General features: G+C 41.1%; 1 protein-coding gene across 3 annotated transcripts in view; it reads right to left on the bottom strand.

Moving 5' to 3' along the window:
• scamp1 (secretory carrier membrane protein 1) overlaps window positions 1–16122 on the bottom strand; it is a 64106-nt gene extending 47984 nt beyond the window's left edge. For all 3 annotated transcript variants that reach the window (XM_043707067.2, XM_088000385.1, XM_088000392.1), the window contains exon 1: window positions 15964–16122. In XM_043707067.2, the coding sequence (XP_043563002.1) occupies window positions 15964–16020 (57 nt within the window). In that variant the 5' untranslated portion in view covers window positions 16021–16122. The remainder of the gene's footprint in view (window positions 1–15963) is intronic.
• Between the last annotated feature and the right edge of the window lie 754 nt (window positions 16123–16876).

The following is a 16876-nucleotide window of genomic DNA, read 5'->3' as shown; positions in this document are numbered from 1 at the left end:
ACTTTATTTTAAATTCCAAAATAAGTCTGAAGGGAGTAGGAGAAAATAGGAAGAGACACAAAATAACTAAAATGTGAATTTGAAATGAGGAACTACAAGAAACTAAAAAAAAATTCATAAAATAACTGTTGCTATATAAATGCAAAGACAAAATATTCCTGAACTACTAACTTCTGTAGCATCGATATGGAGCATATTACGAAATGCAAAATAAGTCAGAGAAAAGGAAATGAATTCAGGATTACATCATTACTGGACAAGGTCAAAACATCACAACACCAGGTTATAGTTCAACAAGTTTATTTGACAAGACAAACTGTCAGAGCATCGTTTTTTCTTTAGATGCAACAGAGAGGGAGATCTCAGAAACAGAGTTTATAAGTAAAAGATCAAAGGGTCATACAACTCATGAGAACGAATTGAACACACTTAAGATGGCTGGTAAATCTTTAATCAGTTAGAATGGAAGTGAAAATTTTGGTTGGGATTTGCATATTAATCAGAATTTCTTTTAAGTCACTGCCCCGAGATAACTTAAGGCTTGATAAGTACAAAAGAAGTGACATCTCAGGCCATACAATGCATTTTAGGTGCAAGGCCTTGTTTGTCGTCAGTCTTAATCTGGAATCAAACTGTTTTTATTGCCAAGGTCGGAATTCATAAAATGCCACATGACTGACGTGCTCGCACATTCACTCATGCATACATACTCCCTCACACACTCTCACTCGACAGCACACACACGCGCACACAGTTTCACATTCTCTCTCTCGCGCTCACACAAATAAATGGGGTCAATTTGCATTTGCAGATATGTTCTATTTTGTTTAGAAAGCACAATCTGTAGACACTCATTACTGAAAGAACAGAAATAATTTGGTGTTACAGTCATATTTCTAATTCATGAGACTAAGTCTGTAAGCTACAAGACAAGTTGCAATATTAGTTTTCAAAATACAAAGGATGGGACGTGCTGGTAAAAGAACCAAAGCAAGAGATTACACAAGGCACATGCGCATACTTTATCATGAGCAACAAGAACAGGCAGGAAACAAAAAAAAAGATAGAAACAGCTCCAAAAGTAAGCTGTTGTAGACATTTGCACTTTTGCTTTCTCTTTGAAAATCTGCAGAGCTCTCAAGATTTCCACTGGCATCTTGGATTTGCAAAAAAGTAAACAATAAATATCCAGCTTCTGTAATGTTGTAAAGAATACTCAATATAATTACTCAAGCCTGATGTCAAAACAACAAAAAAAGGTGAGTGAAGCAGAACGTTTCCAACATCAAAAACTGAAATTGTGGCCGACTCCTTAAAAAAGGTGGAACATGCGCATTTCTGCTCTGTAAGTGCTAAATCAAACTGCACATTTGTAAATTTCACATTTTGCCATATGAGCATTTTTAAACATGGTTAGTCCAAGTGGTCAGCATGGAAAGAGGCCCATTGGCCAGTGCAGTCATGATGTGACCAAAGTAGATGGCACTTGATTATTTACATTTCACAGTCGTTAGCATTTCAAATGTTCATCTAGATACTTAATTTTAAGTGACAGTTTGCATCTCTAGCATCCTTTTACGCATAAAAATTAAGATAGCCAGTGCCCTCACTGTCAATGTATTATTCCTTAAATCCCTTCTAAACCTTTTGCCCTCAGCTTAAAATTATGGTTATTGGTTATTGATCCCTCTAAAGGAGAGGGGGGAGAAGATTTATTTTGTATTTGCCCTATGGCTCAATTTTGCATATCTCAAGTTTGTCAAGATCAGTTTTTTTTAAGCAAGAACAAACTCTGAAAAGTGGATATTCTGCACTAAATATCAATTTAAAATTTGGATTTCAAAAAAAGGCAGCATAGTTGTTGGTTACATACAGTCATAGAGAGGTACAGCACAGAAACAGACCCTTTGGTCCAACTTGTCCATACCAACCAGATATCCCAACCCAATCTAGTCCCACCTGCCAGCACCCAGTCCATATCCCTCCAAACCCTTCCTATTCATATACCCATCCAGATGCCTTTTAAATGTTGCAATTGTACTAGCCTCCACCACTTCCTCTGGCAGCTCATTCCATACACGTACCACCCTGTGAAAAAGTTGCCCCTTAGGTCTCTTATATCTTTCCCCTCTCACCCTAAACCTATGCCCTCTAGTTCTGGACTCCCCCACCACAGGGAAAAGACTTTGTCTATTTATCCTATCCATGCCCCTCATAAACCTCTATAAAGTTCACCCCTCAACCTCCGACACTCCAGGGAAAACAGCCCTAGCCCATTCACCTTTTCCCTGTCGCTCAATTCCTCCAACCCTGGCAACACCTTTGTAAATCTTTTCTGAACCTTTTCAAGTTTCACATGTATAAAGGCTTTCTTTAGAAACAGGTCACAAATCGCTCCAGGACTTAAAATCCCATATTGCTCATAAAATATGTGACTACCAAATTCTCTGGGGTTATGGAAAAACGCTTACACTGTTAGGTTTATGTCAAGTGGGGTAAAAATGCAAGAATATGGCTTTGCTTTCATTCAGAAGGTTCTAGGATGGAACCAAATTCAAAAAAAAAGTTAAGCTTTGAAAGCAACAGGGTCTGAGTTTAGAAGCAAGTTTTTCCTTCAGGAATTCTGGGAACAAGTCACTTCAAAAAGGATTTATTTTATAAAGCTTCCAAACCAAGAGATAGTGAATTTGATTAGAGATATGCAAGCTACTGGAATAGAGAAAGATTAGGCTCTTTGCTTTGTGAAATGTTCCTGGTGCCAGGCTTGGAAAAAAAAAGGTATCAATTGTCTCCAAAGTTGACTGAAATGAAACTAAGGAGTCAATTAGGTAGAAACTTAAGGAGTTGAGACAGGGGTGTGATTTCTCAGAACTAAAATCGTGCCAGAGTGTCAGGAAACAGGTTGAAACATTTCATTTGTCTGAGTTTTATTATTCAATGGTCTTATATGTTTCGACACTTTGATTTGTGTATAATAAACCTCTGTGCTATTGTTGGTTAAGAAAATCTGCAGCCTTATGTGAATACGTTGGAAGAGAGAGATTCTAGAGAAATGAAAGGCCAAGGCCAGGAAGAGAGTTAAAAACAAGGATGAGAATTAAATTAAAATGTTACGTGACCAAGGGTCAATCGAGGTCAACAAGCAGAGGGTCAAAATAGGTGAACAGGCCTTGGTGCAAATTTATTTTTTAAAAATGACATGGGCAGTAGTTTCATGATGTCATTAAACACAATCCAGAAACCAAGACAAAAATTGTGCAGAAATGTCAGTTCAAAACCCATTATGATAGATGGTGAAATTTGAATTCTATAAAGTCTGGAATTCAAAGCTATCTAAAATGACAATCACATGATACCAAGAAAAGGCTGAAGGCACTGGGTACAATGGAAAGCATTAGAGCCTCACAACATTTCAACAACAGTACAGAGGATGTGTGCTTCACAAATTTGCCATGCCCTTGTACAGTTACAACCTTAGCATCTACCAGACCATGTAGAAAATTGCCCAGACATGTCCTCTGTACAAAAAGAATGAGTCCACTGGCCAATTCCCACCCATCAGTTTACTTAAAGTGATGGAAGGACAAAGGAATAACCTACTCACAGGTGCTCAGTTTGGGGTTCACCAGAGCCAACGATGTCCTGACTTCATTACAATCTTAGTTCAAACAGGAATTCAAGAAGTGAGGCACGTGACTGTATTTCACGAAAGGAAGTACAGTATTAAACGTGGAATCAAAGAACCCTAGTAAAACTGGAGCCAACAGGAATTAAGGGGAAAAACCTTAATAATGAGCTTTAAGATGATGGTTACATTTGTCAAAGGTTACAATTCTCAGCTGCATCAATGACTATCCCATCATAAAAAAGGTTAGAAGTGGGATGTTTATTAATGATTGCCCAATATTTAGCGCCATTTGCAATGCCCCAGATTAATCAGTCTGTGCGCATATGCAGCAAAACCTCAACATCATCCAGGCTTGGGGTGTATAATATATGCAGCACAGAAGTGTTCATCGTCAACAAGAGAGGATCTAAGCATTACCTCAACATTCAATGGTAAGATCATTGCTGAACTACTAACATTTTGAGAGTTACCATGGACCAGTCACACTTATACTTGCAAAATACAAAAGTTCACCTTTATGAGCAGTTTCTGTCCATCCACCTTTTCCAGAGCCGTCAGTTTTAATAATATGATACAAAATCATGTTTTGCTTAACATAAGCTACCTCAGCTTCTCCAAATCTGTGAATGTGTATAGGGTATAAGCGTGTAGGGAAAGATTTAAGGTTGAGTTTTGTGAAACAAGAGGTTCACCTGAGTATGACTCAGATCATATAAGAACCTGTAGTTAACAATGGGCTGTGGGAGGAAAAGGGTGATGGGTTAACAAGGTGGAAAAGCATTCATTATGTACAGCCATTTAACAATATTGAAAGCATTCAGTAAGGTCAGTTTACAAGATGAAGAGTATTCATCATGTGAAGCCAGTTACGGTTAAGAACATTCATTGTGTTACAGCAGATGGCGTAATTTTTATTGTATGTTGCCTTATCTGGGTGGGTGCTCCTCCCTATAAATGACTATATAATTCATTAAGAAACTGCTATTCAGAGAAGACCAGGAACCAATGTCTCTGTGCACATGGGCGATCATTCACTCTCCTTCCAGGGCCCAGCATAAAAGATGAAGGAGGTAAAACTCTGTGTCTGAGCATTTTGCTTTGACTGAGTAGGGAAATGAGGTGACATTTATAACTGAAGTTCCTCATCCCTGGAACTATTCTCAGGAATTTTCTCTTGCACTTCTTTCCTGAAGTATGATGGCCAGGATTGGAGGCTGAAACAATGTTTCATACAAGTTTAACATAAGTTACTTGCTTTTGTACTCTATGCCCTTATTTATAACGTCAGTGATTTCATTTCTTTATTATTGCTTGGAGTCTACCCTGTCAAGTGATTTGCAGAGATATACCCCAGCACCCTCTACTGCTTCATGCTTTTTGAATGGTACACTAATTTTTGCAGTTCCTGTTCTGAAGCTTGTTCACAATATTTCCAAGTTTTGACTTTGAGAAATGTTGAAATCATTCCAAGTCCAGAACAGTAATACATATTACCAACTGCTAGGCAACCACTTCAAAAACTTTAACAGTCCAGAGAAACCCAGTTTTCCTGTTACTCAGTCAATTTTATATCTGCCTTGCTACTGTCCTTTACTTCATGAGCTGTTGACTATCATAGACAGAGAGCAACAGCAGAGCAACTCCAGCCCATGGAGTGCATCCTGCTCCACATGGAAACTTCAGGATGTTTGTCACATCTTGACTAACCACAAATGCAGAAGTTATGATTCAGCAGTTTGGACAACTGAGAGCAACTAAATATGGTGTCTACCCACAGTCTAAAAAGGATATACAGAAAACAGGCAAGAGCTATTGACCACCAGAACTACAGGGCACTGTTTAAAATTTAGGGGGTTGCCCTTTTACAGAGAAAGGACGGAATGTTCTTCCTCCACCCCCTCAAATAGCTGATCAATTTTATATGAAAGGCATAATCTTAAAAAATTATTGACATGTCAAGGAATGATTCAGGTGACAGTAAATAGTGACTTAACACAATTAGTTTTAAAGAAGCCAAGTAGGAAGTAATCATGGAGCACCTAACCAATCCAAGACAGAGACTGACCTGTTCGTGCACTAAAGTTCAGATGTCTCTGATCATGTACGGGGGCTAGTGCAGGTTAATAAGTGATGATTTAATATACAAGAAGGAAGATCAAAGACAGAAAGAGAACTTCAGTCAACAAAAAACCCAATGCCCAGTCAACTGTTGTGGTAAACTGGCACCCTGAAGCAGATCAAATGGAATCCATGGCTTCTATCAGTTATTCTTTCTTTTATACTTATGCAATTTTTTTTGTAAAGCTTGTGAAAACATTGGTACGTGGAAGGAGTCTTAGAACTCAAGATGCACAAACTTTTGAATTGAGTTTAAAGAGAGCCAATCTTGAATGTATGCTATAATGCGGTAATTCCAATATCGTGCAAACCTTTGGTATAAGAAAATCGCATAATAGCAGCACTATTTAAACTAATGGGGCCAGAATCGCATTATAACCAACACATTGTGCTTTAGAAACAGTGTCCCCAGTTCATCAATCATGTTATGGCAATCTGTGATAATGAAACACACTTTATAGTAGAACGACCTGTAACTGACTTGGGTCTTAAAAGGCAGAGGTGGCAGGATCATTGAGTATTAAGATGTGGAGATGCTGGTGTTTGACTGGGTGGACAAAGTCAAATCACACGACATTGGGTTACAGTCTGACAGGTTTATTTGAAATCATAAGCTTTCAGAGCGTAGCCCCTTCAACAGATGAAATAAAGGGGAAGCACACAGAAGATAGAATTTAAGGACAGAGAGATCAAAGATCATTCACATGGTGTGAGCGGAGTGTTGAATAATAACAACATTTTATTCCAGTCATTTGGTTTATCTCCAGCACCTCAATGTTTTGCAATTATCTCTCTGCCGCGTTTAATCAGATTATAGGTCATCCCTTTGGCTGTTATTCAGCTATTGACACTTTATGCACACTGTCCAACACCCTTGGTCACCTGCAGAGACTTATTATTCAATATTCCACTCACACTATTTATATGATCTTTTGATCTCTCTGCTCATAAATTGTGTTCTGTGTGCTTCCCTCTCACTTCTCCTGACGAAGAGACTACGCTCCAAAAGCTTGAGATTTCAAATAACCCTGTTTGACTATAACCTGATGTTGTGCTATTTTTGAATATCTTCAAGGCAGATGTGGGTTTTAATTTAAAGCCCAATATTGGGGGTAGAAGAGAACATGACATTTGAAATATAACAGATCAGCCATTACTTTATTGTCCAGCAGGCTAACTTGGGGGAGGGGCGTCGGAAATGTGATAGGTGGAAAGAGGTCAAGGGGAGGGTGATAGGTCAGACTGGGGTGGGGGCGGAGAGGTCGGGAAAAAGATTGCAGGTTAGGAAGGCGGTGCTGAATTCGATGGATTTGACTGAGACAGGGTGGGGGGAGGGGAAATGAGGAAACTGGTGAAATCCGAGTTCATCCCTTGTGGTTGGAGGGTTCCTAGGCGGAAGATGAGGCGTTCTTCCTCCAACCGTCGTTTTGTTGTGGTCTGACGATGGAGGAGTCCAAAGACCTGCATATCCTTGGTGGATCTGACGATGGAGGAGTCCAAAGACCTGCATATCCTTGGTGGATCCAAAGACCTGCATATCCTTGGTGGAACGTCATATCCTTCCTCACCTACCACCCCACCAATCTCCATGTACAGCGCATCATCCGCCGTCATTTCCGCTACCTCCAAACGGACCCCACCACCAAGGATATATTTTCCTCCCCTCCCCTATCAGCATTCCGTAAAGACCACTCCCTCCGTGACTCCCTCATCAGATCCACACCCCCCACCAACCCAACCTCCACTCCCGGCACCTTCCCCTGCAACTGCAGGAGGCGCAAGACTTGCGCCCACACCTCCCCCCTCACATCCCTCCAAGGCCCCAAAGGAAACTTCCATATCCGCCACAGATTCACCTGCACCTCCACACACATCATCTATTGCATCCTCTACACCCGATGTGGCCTCCTCTATATTGGGGAGACAGGCCGGCTACTTGCGGAGCGTTTCAGAGAACACCTCTGGGACACCCGGACCAACCAACCCAACCACCCTGTGGCTCAACATTTCAATTCCCCCTCCCACTCCACCAAGGATATGCAGGTCTTTGGACTCCATCGTCAGACCACAACAAAACGACGGTTGGAGGAAGAACGCCTCATCTTCAGCCTAGGAACCCTCCAACCACAAGGGATGATCTCGGATTTCACCAGTTTCCTCATTTCCCCTCCCCCCACCCTGTCTCAGTCAAATCCCTCGAATTCAGCACCGCCTTCCTAACCTGCAATCTTCTTCCCGACCTCTCCGCCCCCACCCCAGTCTGACCTATCACCCTCACCTTGACCTCTTTCCACCTATCACATTTCCGACGCCCCTCCCCCAAGTCCCTCCTCCCTACCTTTTATCTTAGCCTGCTGGACAAACTTTCCTCATTCCTGAAGAAGGGCTTGTGCCCGAAACGTTGATTCTCCTGTTCCCTGGATGCTGCCTGACCTGCTGCGCTTTTCCAGCAACACATTTCCAGAGATGATATTGAGGTAAACTGGAAAGTAGAGTGGAGTCCACAATCAGATCAGGCTTGAAGGACAGAGTGAGCTCAAAAAGGGCCGAGTGACCGACTCCAATTTGTGTTTGTTGGGAAATGAAACTGGCACAAGAGACCAAAATATTCCAGATTGAGGCTCAATCTTAAAAGAATCTCAAGATGCAAATCTATCAATGACTGACTAGAACCCCAAATGCAATTGGTTTTAGCCACACAACTAAAATTTGCACTTTTAGTAAACAGGGAGAAAGTGAGGACTGCAGATGCTAGAGATCAGAGCTGAAAAATGTGTTGCTGGAAAAGCGCAGCAGGTCAGGCAGCATCCAAGGAGCAGGAGAATCGACGTTTCGGACATAAGCCCTTTTTCATTCCTGAAGAAGGGCTTATGCCCGAAACGTCGATTCTCACATTTAGTAAACAGTTGAGGGTGATTAAACAGAGAGCATTGTGGGGCCATTCAAGAGTTATCCATATTACTATGGATCACAATCAGATTTCCTACCTTAAAAGAAAAAAATGTTTTTTAAAAAAAAAGAATCCCTACGTTTTGGAAACAATCCATTTAGCCCAACAATCCTTCGAAAAGTAACCCACCCAGACCCATTCCCCAACCCTATTACTCTAGTGTAGGCACCTAATCTACATTGGCATTAGTGAATCAGATTGATTTTTAATTCAATGGTAGCTTCATTATCACTACAATAGACTGGTTTTCAATTCCAGATTTATTACTTGAATGTAAATTCCATCAGCTACTTTGCAGCATTTGATTTCAAAGCATTAGCCTGGAACTCAGAAATGCTCATCTAGTGATATGACTACTGCATCGTCTGCCCTGGATCGCCTATATCACTTCAGCATCCATGTTGTATCCTCCATTCAAGTTTGCACACCAAGGTGCTCTGGTATCCCTTTTAGCTTGAACCTTCTGTACGTTCAGCCCCAAGCCATTATATAACAGGTAAGCAAATCAGCTGAATTTTTTATGAACTGAAAAGTTTATAGACTCAACACTAGTCACACGTTAAAATAAAAATACAAAATCTGTCGCTGTGACCTTGTTGCTATTCATGGCTAAATCGGCCTCTTATTTGTTCTCCAACATACCTCAGCTTAACATAGTGGGCGGCACGGTGGCACAGTGGTTAGCACTGCTGCCTCACAGCGCCAGAGACCCGGGTTCAATTCCCAACTCAGGCGACTGACTGTGTGGAGTTTGCACATTCTCCCAGTGTCTGTGTGGGTTTCCTCCGGGTGCTCCGGTTTCCTCCCACAGTCCAAAGATGTGCAGGTCAGGTGAATTGGCCATACTAAATTGTCTGTAGTGTTAGGTAAAAAGGGGGTACATGTAGAGGTATGGGTGGGTTGCGCTTCGGCGGGTCGGTGTGGACTTGTTGGGCCGAAGGGCCTGTTTCCACACTAAGTAATCTAATCTAATTAACAGACCCTATCTACATGAACCATCACACTTTCCTATTTGTTCAGTCTGCCAATATCTTCATTCAGGTCAACTGCTTCTGAATACTCTTCCTAATCTGTAGACGTTTTTTAAAAAAACATTTCCCCCCACTGACACCCAGAAGGCAAGGATGCCCATTCAAGTCCAATTGTGATAAGGGGCATGACATCTTTCAAAAGGTACTTTAAAATTACATTTAAATAATACAATAATCATACAGTTTTGCTTCCATTTTGTTATCAATAGGTTTCTATAAACCAGACCTTACAAAAATGCAGAATCAGTAAAACTCAAAACATTTCTTCTTGGACTTGAATTAACAAACAGGAGACAGCCTTGTACATTACATTGGCATACAAGGTACTCCCCCACTCATAGGTTACCTAGCAACTATGACTCACTCCTGATTACCAAATCCAAAGATATTATCCTCTCGATTGCTGAGATTCACACTGAATTAAGCAGCAATCAGCAAATGATCTTAAAAATGCTTACTGGAGGCTTCCTGTACTTATCCTTGCTATAATAATACATTTGTAGTGAATAATTCCCTCATTGCCACTATAATATAATTTAGGAAAGCATTTTTTTCCCAAATGAATGGTGGGGGTAGGGGGAGTGTAGTGAGGAAACAGTATTTTGTATTTCTTGTCAAAACAAAAGAGATGTGATAGTGGCAAATATAGAATATCCTCAATAATAAAATGTTTGAAGTAATAGGGCACAGAATAAACATAATTGATAATACTTGAAATAGAATGAAACTCGTGCCTACACAAACTGGTCTGCATGAATAAAACAACAAAGGGAACCCTTAGTTTCATCTTTAAGTCCATAAATGAAAATGGAGGGAATGTTGAACTTGTACCAGGCTTTAGTTAAGTCTCAGTTACAATGTGGTATCTGCTTTTTGTTGTCATTAACAGCAGCACATAAAAATTGCAACAAATTTAATGATGTTGGGGAGGATGGGCTCTTGATTCAAGAGTTTCTTGAAAAATTTGAGGACTCTAGTGAAAAACTCAATCATTTTAGATATTATGAAGGGTTATGGTAGGATAAACAATAGGATGCTTCCAAACAAAGTATTTTTCACATGGATTTTATTGAAAAACAGATTTTTTTTTAGCTCTAAAACTATGGTCCCACAAATTTTAAATGTTGGATACTTTTAGAAATAAAATGTCAAAAAGCATCAGCTAAATAAAATTTGACTAGCTGGCTCAAGAAAACACTGGTAAACATTATGACTTAAAAGGCATGTTTTTCTTTGTACTGTAACAATGTAAATGGAGCAGACACAGGTAACGAAGTACTCCAACTGTCCTAATCTAATTTGTACTCCACAGGCAACAAAACTACAATTCTATATTGGAAACTTGAGGCATTCTAAACAGTCTTCTGCAAGTTTAAAGGTATGAGTTACATTATGCTCATTTTGATGAAAACAGGGATTAAAAACAGATTTAAAGAGGAAGAACAGTGTGACAACTGAAACTTCACAAATTTCAGCACAAGACCAATCTTACAATAAAGACATTAATCAAAGGCCCCACAGAAACATAGGAGGAGTAAGCCATTAAACTCCTTAAAACCTGTTCTACCATTCAAAATAACGACGTCAGATCATCAAGCCAAATACCCTAACTTGCATAGTACCTCTGCCACCATTCTCGAGCTCCAATGTGTGAGGGAGCTTTTCGGTCATGGCTGACCATGTGTCGCATCCTTGTTGTTCTGGCTTTCTGCTTCCTTGAAGTAACGTCACTGGTGACTGAAGAGATCAATGGAGGAGTGACAGTCCTGGTCGCAGAGGTCACATCTGTATGTGGTTGTTGATCTGCTAGAACTGCTGCACTCCTTCCTGCGTGCCCACTTGTCTGCTGTAGTGCTCAGACAAAGCTAATGGAAGAGTGAATTGTGAGGAAGACGCAGAGACTTTTGCTGCGATTTGAGGGATTGGTTCAAGGTGCTTCTACATCTTGTGTGATCAGCTGCAAGCCTTTCCCAGGACTCCGTAACAATATCAAGCACCTTCATGTCCCTCATGTAGACATACCTGTAGCACAGCTGGGCATGCCCAGTGGGTCTCTTCCTGGATTTAAGCTTTCCAAGAAGATATCCTTTAGGATGCGGCCATTCTCCATGCAGCGGATGTGGCCCAACCAGTGCAGCCTCCTCTACCTGAGCAAAGTGTCCATGCTGGGAAGGCCTGCGCAAGGTAGGACCACTGTCTTGCCACGATATGCACAGGATACAGCAGATACTCCTCAAGTGAAAAGGTGTTCAGTCTTCTCTACTGTCTGAGACATGTAGTCCATGTTTCACTGCCGTACAGCAGTGTGCTTATGATGCAGGTGTTGTAGACTGACATTTTTGTCTTCACTGTCAGCTTGGGATTTGTCCATACTCGAATAGTGAGGCGAGCAAGAGTTGAGGCTGCTTTCCTTATCCTCTTGTCGATGTGTCCAAGGAGAGGTTGTCAGTGATGGTAAAGCCAAGGACAACATTGAGTTCATAGTTGGTGGTGATGACTGGCGTACCCATGTCCCATCCCAGGACGCTCGTCTTCTTCTGCCAGTGTAAATTCCCCAGTCTCACCACTCTCTGGGTGAAGAAATCATTAGTTTAAGGATAAGGGGTAAACCTATGACCCCTTCTTCAAGACTCCCCTATCATCAGGAACATCCTTCCTTTACTGATGAAGGGCTTTTACCAGAAACGTCGATGTTACTGCTCATCGGATGCTGCCTGACCCGCTGCGCTTTTCCCGCACCACTCTAATCTAAACTCTGGTTTCTAGCATCTGCAGTCCTCACTTTTGCCTCCTTTCTTTACTGGTCTAGTCCTCTTGGAAACCTATAAAATTCTATGAGTCCCCCCTTCCCCCACCACAGCATACAATATTTCAGAAGCAGTCTCACCAATACATTGTATAACTGCAGCAGTACATCCTCTAGTTGTCTCACTATGTCACCCAATGTAAAGTTTGTCTTCTTTACTGCCTCCTGCATCTATACACATACTTTCAGTGATTGATGCACAAGGACACTCAGGTCTTGTTGAACAGTCCTTTCTCTCAATTTACTGCCAGATAATAATTCACCTTCCTGTTTTTGCTACTAAAATAGATAAATTTACATTTATCTACCTTATACTGCATCTGCCATGCATTTGCCCACTCATTCAGCCGATCCAAAATCACACAAAAAAAACTCTGCATCCTCCTCACAACTCACCCTTCCATCAGCTTTGTCTCATCTGTAAGTTTGAGATATTATATTTAGTTCCCCCACATCAATTATTTTAATTAGCTAAAATGCCAGCACAGAACGCTGTGGTATTTCACCAGTCACTGCCTGCATTCAGAAAATGGTCTATTTATTGCGACTATTAACTGCCTGCTAACCAATTTTCTATCCATTTCAATACACGACCCCAATCCCATGCAATGTAAAACTACTTCTTTCATAAACAATACAACTCCCATACATCTGACAAAGAAATCGCAGAATGCAAAGTTTATGTTGTCGTCTCATTGCAAACAAAATTTGGGGCAGGAGCCAATCAGCCTCGAGTTAGCTCTGCCATTCAATAAGATGTCTTCAACTCCACTTTCCCACCCACCTCTGATAGACTTTTGACTAACCAAGGATCTAAAATCTTTTCTCTTTGCCTTGAAAAGTATCAATTCTCCCACTTCCATTACATGGGGGAAAAAAGTTCCAAAGCCTTTTAGACATCAGAAAAAAAGTACTCATTCATTTTAAAATGAAAGACTCCAATTTTAAATTATGTCCTCCATTTCACATCTTTCCCAGAGCAAGAAACGTTGGTTAAGAGATAAACATTAGCTAGTACATTAATCAAAACCTTATTACCCAAAAAAAAAAGAGAGATCTAAGTGTGTTACAAACAGTGTGTTACAAACAGTTCCGAGATTCATTCAACTGATACCAAGATTGATTATTTTGAGGAGAGGCTAGACAGGCTAGGAGTTTAAAAAAAAGCAAGAGGTGTAATTATTGAAATCAATTGTTCAAAGGACTTGATTTCTGGGGATGGCAGATTTGTCAGACACGAAGGCTAACTGGGCCTGTAGCTTAGAAGAGATAAGGATGTATCCATGGTGAGGCTTATCCTCACCCCTTGCACGATTGTTCCTGGAAATGTTCCCATAGTAAATGTTTTTGTATACCTTATGTATACATTGTTTAAGAAAGAAGCTTTTTTTGATAAATAAATAAATAAATAATTTATGTACAAACTTTTGAAACAGTCAGTCAAACGGCTTCCACACCTAATATGGTAGACAATTCCACAAGTGCACCCGAGTGGAGAAGTTTTCCACTTATCTCAATCCAAAATCATCAACTTATCAATGTGACCCTTTGATATAGAAACCCATTACAGCCAGAGCACACATCATTCCTGCATAGTCTGTCAGACCATTATATTTTTCAATAAGGTTCCCAGCTAACATTTATACCTTAACCGAGTCAACCAAAACAAAGCCTAGTTATTTAACCCACTGCTGTTTGCAGGACATTGCTGTGCACAAGTTGATTACAATATTTTGCTACGGTACTAAATTGACATTTCAGAACATGGGTGTGAACACACCATGCAAAACAAAGCCCTCTGAAAACTATTAAGTTTCCTAACACTGTGGCTCAGTGGTTAGCACTACTGTCTCACAGCGCCAGAGACCCAGGTTTAATTCCAGCCTCAGATCACTGCCTGTGTGGAGTTTGCACATTTTCTCCGTGTGCTCCGGTTTCCTCCCATAATCCAAAGGTGTGCAGGTCAGGTGGATTGGCCATGCTAAATTGCCAATAGTGTTAGGTACATTAGTCAGGAGAAAATATAGAGGAATGGGTCTGGGTGGGTTACTTCTTGGAGAGTCAGTATGGACTTGATGGGCTAAAGGGCCTGTTTCCATACTGAAGGGAATCAACTCTAACATTGGCCAGTTCAATGACCATCGCTTGTATGGCAGACTTCAAAACAGAAACAGTTCTTCCAAAACAAAAGTATCCAATGTCTCACACTGAGGACAAACACCAAAATGACAAGAATATAATAAGACAAAAGAACTGCAGATGCTAGTGATCTGAAACAAAAACAGAAATAATTGGAAAATTCAGCATGTCTGGTAGAATCTGTGGTGGAGAAAGTAGGTAAAAACAATGACAGCTGATGCTGGAAACCAGATTCTGGATTAGAGATGCTGGAAAAGCACAGCAGTTCAGGCAGCATCCAAGGAGCAGAGAAAAAAAAAATCGATGTTTCGGGCAAAAGCCCTTCATCAGGAATACAGCTCAGGTGGAGAAAGTAGAGTGAAAGACAAAAAAACACTGGACTCAAAACGTTAGGTGTATTTTCTCTGCCACAAATGCTGCCAGATCTGAGTTTCAGCAAAAATGACAATTTTCCACCCAAGACATAATAATGCATATTAATACACAAGATCAAGTGGAATTATTTAAAGTCAGGAGTTTTGACATCCTCACCTGTCACATGACTGCTGCTGGAAATGTTCCCGTAGTATTTTTCTTCATACATTTGTTTTATATACACTTGCTTTAGTAAATGTCAAAGGTAAAAGAAATTACCTTCCCACAAGTAAATATTTACATATCATTTACAAACAACCTTTACTGGCGCACAAAACAAAGATCAAACTTGACTGAGTATGCTTTGACAAAATCTCAAGTTATGTGGCTATAACACGTACAAAGATAGCAGTTGACATTCATGATACAGAAAGAAACCAGTGAATCCAACAGGCACACACAACCTTTGTTTATCTGCCCGTCAGCACTTCGCACCTCAGGAATCTCCAAGAGCTGGAAGTGCCCGGCAACAGTTACTCTCCGGTCGGAAACTACTTCTACACAACAAATATTTTCACCAATTTTGACAGTAACGCGATCCGGCACCCCAGCGGCTGTTGATATTTCCCGTTCTTTCAACCAACAGCGCTCGATTGGCAAAAGTAAACGAGATGATGCATCAACTCCATCCCTGCATCTTCTCAGAACGGACGAGAAAATGTTAGCTCCCTTCACACCTCCCCCACCTCAGACGGTCAGATCTCCTGGAGTCCCTTCTCCTCTCACTCCCCTCCGTCCCGCTCACACCATTCTCATTCTCATTCCCATTCCCCATCCTCCCCGCCCCCCCAACAACCTTACCACCTGCCTCTGCCGCGGTTCCCAGGGCCCCAGACACTATTAAAGTAGCGACATGGCGACTCCAATATCATTTTACCTTGAAAGGATTGTTAAACTCAGGATCGGCAAAGGGGTTACTATCAAAGTCCGCCATCTCGATGCGTTTGGACACCTTTCCTGCGCTCCGTGTATATTCCAAGGCGCCTATTAAAGGGCTTTCTCCACCCACTCCCTTTAATCCGCACTCGACTCACATCCGAGAGAAAATGGCACCACCGGAAGTGACGCTTTTCGGCCCTGGGTTTTAACATTACGTCACCGGGCTGTGCAGCTGAGCGCGTGCTGGCAGAAGGACAACCTGGAAGGTGGCGGGCAGAGCAAATAGGGTTGTCTGCTTTCTGCATCAACTTTGGTTGCAAATATCACGTTGTGGGAGTTGGATTTCTTTTTGTGTTTGGAGGTGCAATTGCTAACCCGACTTGCACAAGGAAGTTTTTAGTGGAGGTGTCATTGTGGATTTACGCACAGCAGCAGTTCCAGAAGGCAGCTAAGGATGGACAGAAAATGCTGGCCCAGCCAGCAACAACCATATACCATGAATTTTAAAAAAAACGGTTTCAACACAAAATGTTGTTAAATTGCATGCTTTTAAAAAAACGTGTGTGCAAATATCGTGCAGGGTTGTTCGCATAACCCACAGAAAATTTTAAACAGTGAACATAGCAGAAAACTCAGCTACACATCACACATTTTAAAATGTTATCAAATTTTGTCCACTTGCATACATAGTGTCATAAAGGTGTACAGCACGGAACAGACCCTTTGGTCCAATTTGTCCATGCCAACCAGGTATCCTAAATTAGTCTTGTCCCATTTGCAAGCACTTGGCCCATATCCCTCTAAACCCTTCCCATTCATATATCCATCCAGATGCCTTTTAAATGTTCTAACTGTACCACCCTTAACCATTTCCTCTGGCAGCTCATTCCTTACATTCACCAACCTCTGCT

This window comes from Chiloscyllium plagiosum, unplaced genomic scaffold, assembly GCF_037043375.1.
Source record: "Chiloscyllium plagiosum isolate Xiang-an unplaced genomic scaffold, Cpla_swu_hap1 HiC_scaffold_2, whole genome shotgun sequence".
Lineage (NCBI taxonomy): Eukaryota > Metazoa > Chordata > Chondrichthyes > Orectolobiformes > Hemiscylliidae > Chiloscyllium > Chiloscyllium plagiosum.
Note: the sequence above shows the minus strand (reverse complement) of the source record. Positions and strands in the feature narration are given on the sequence as shown.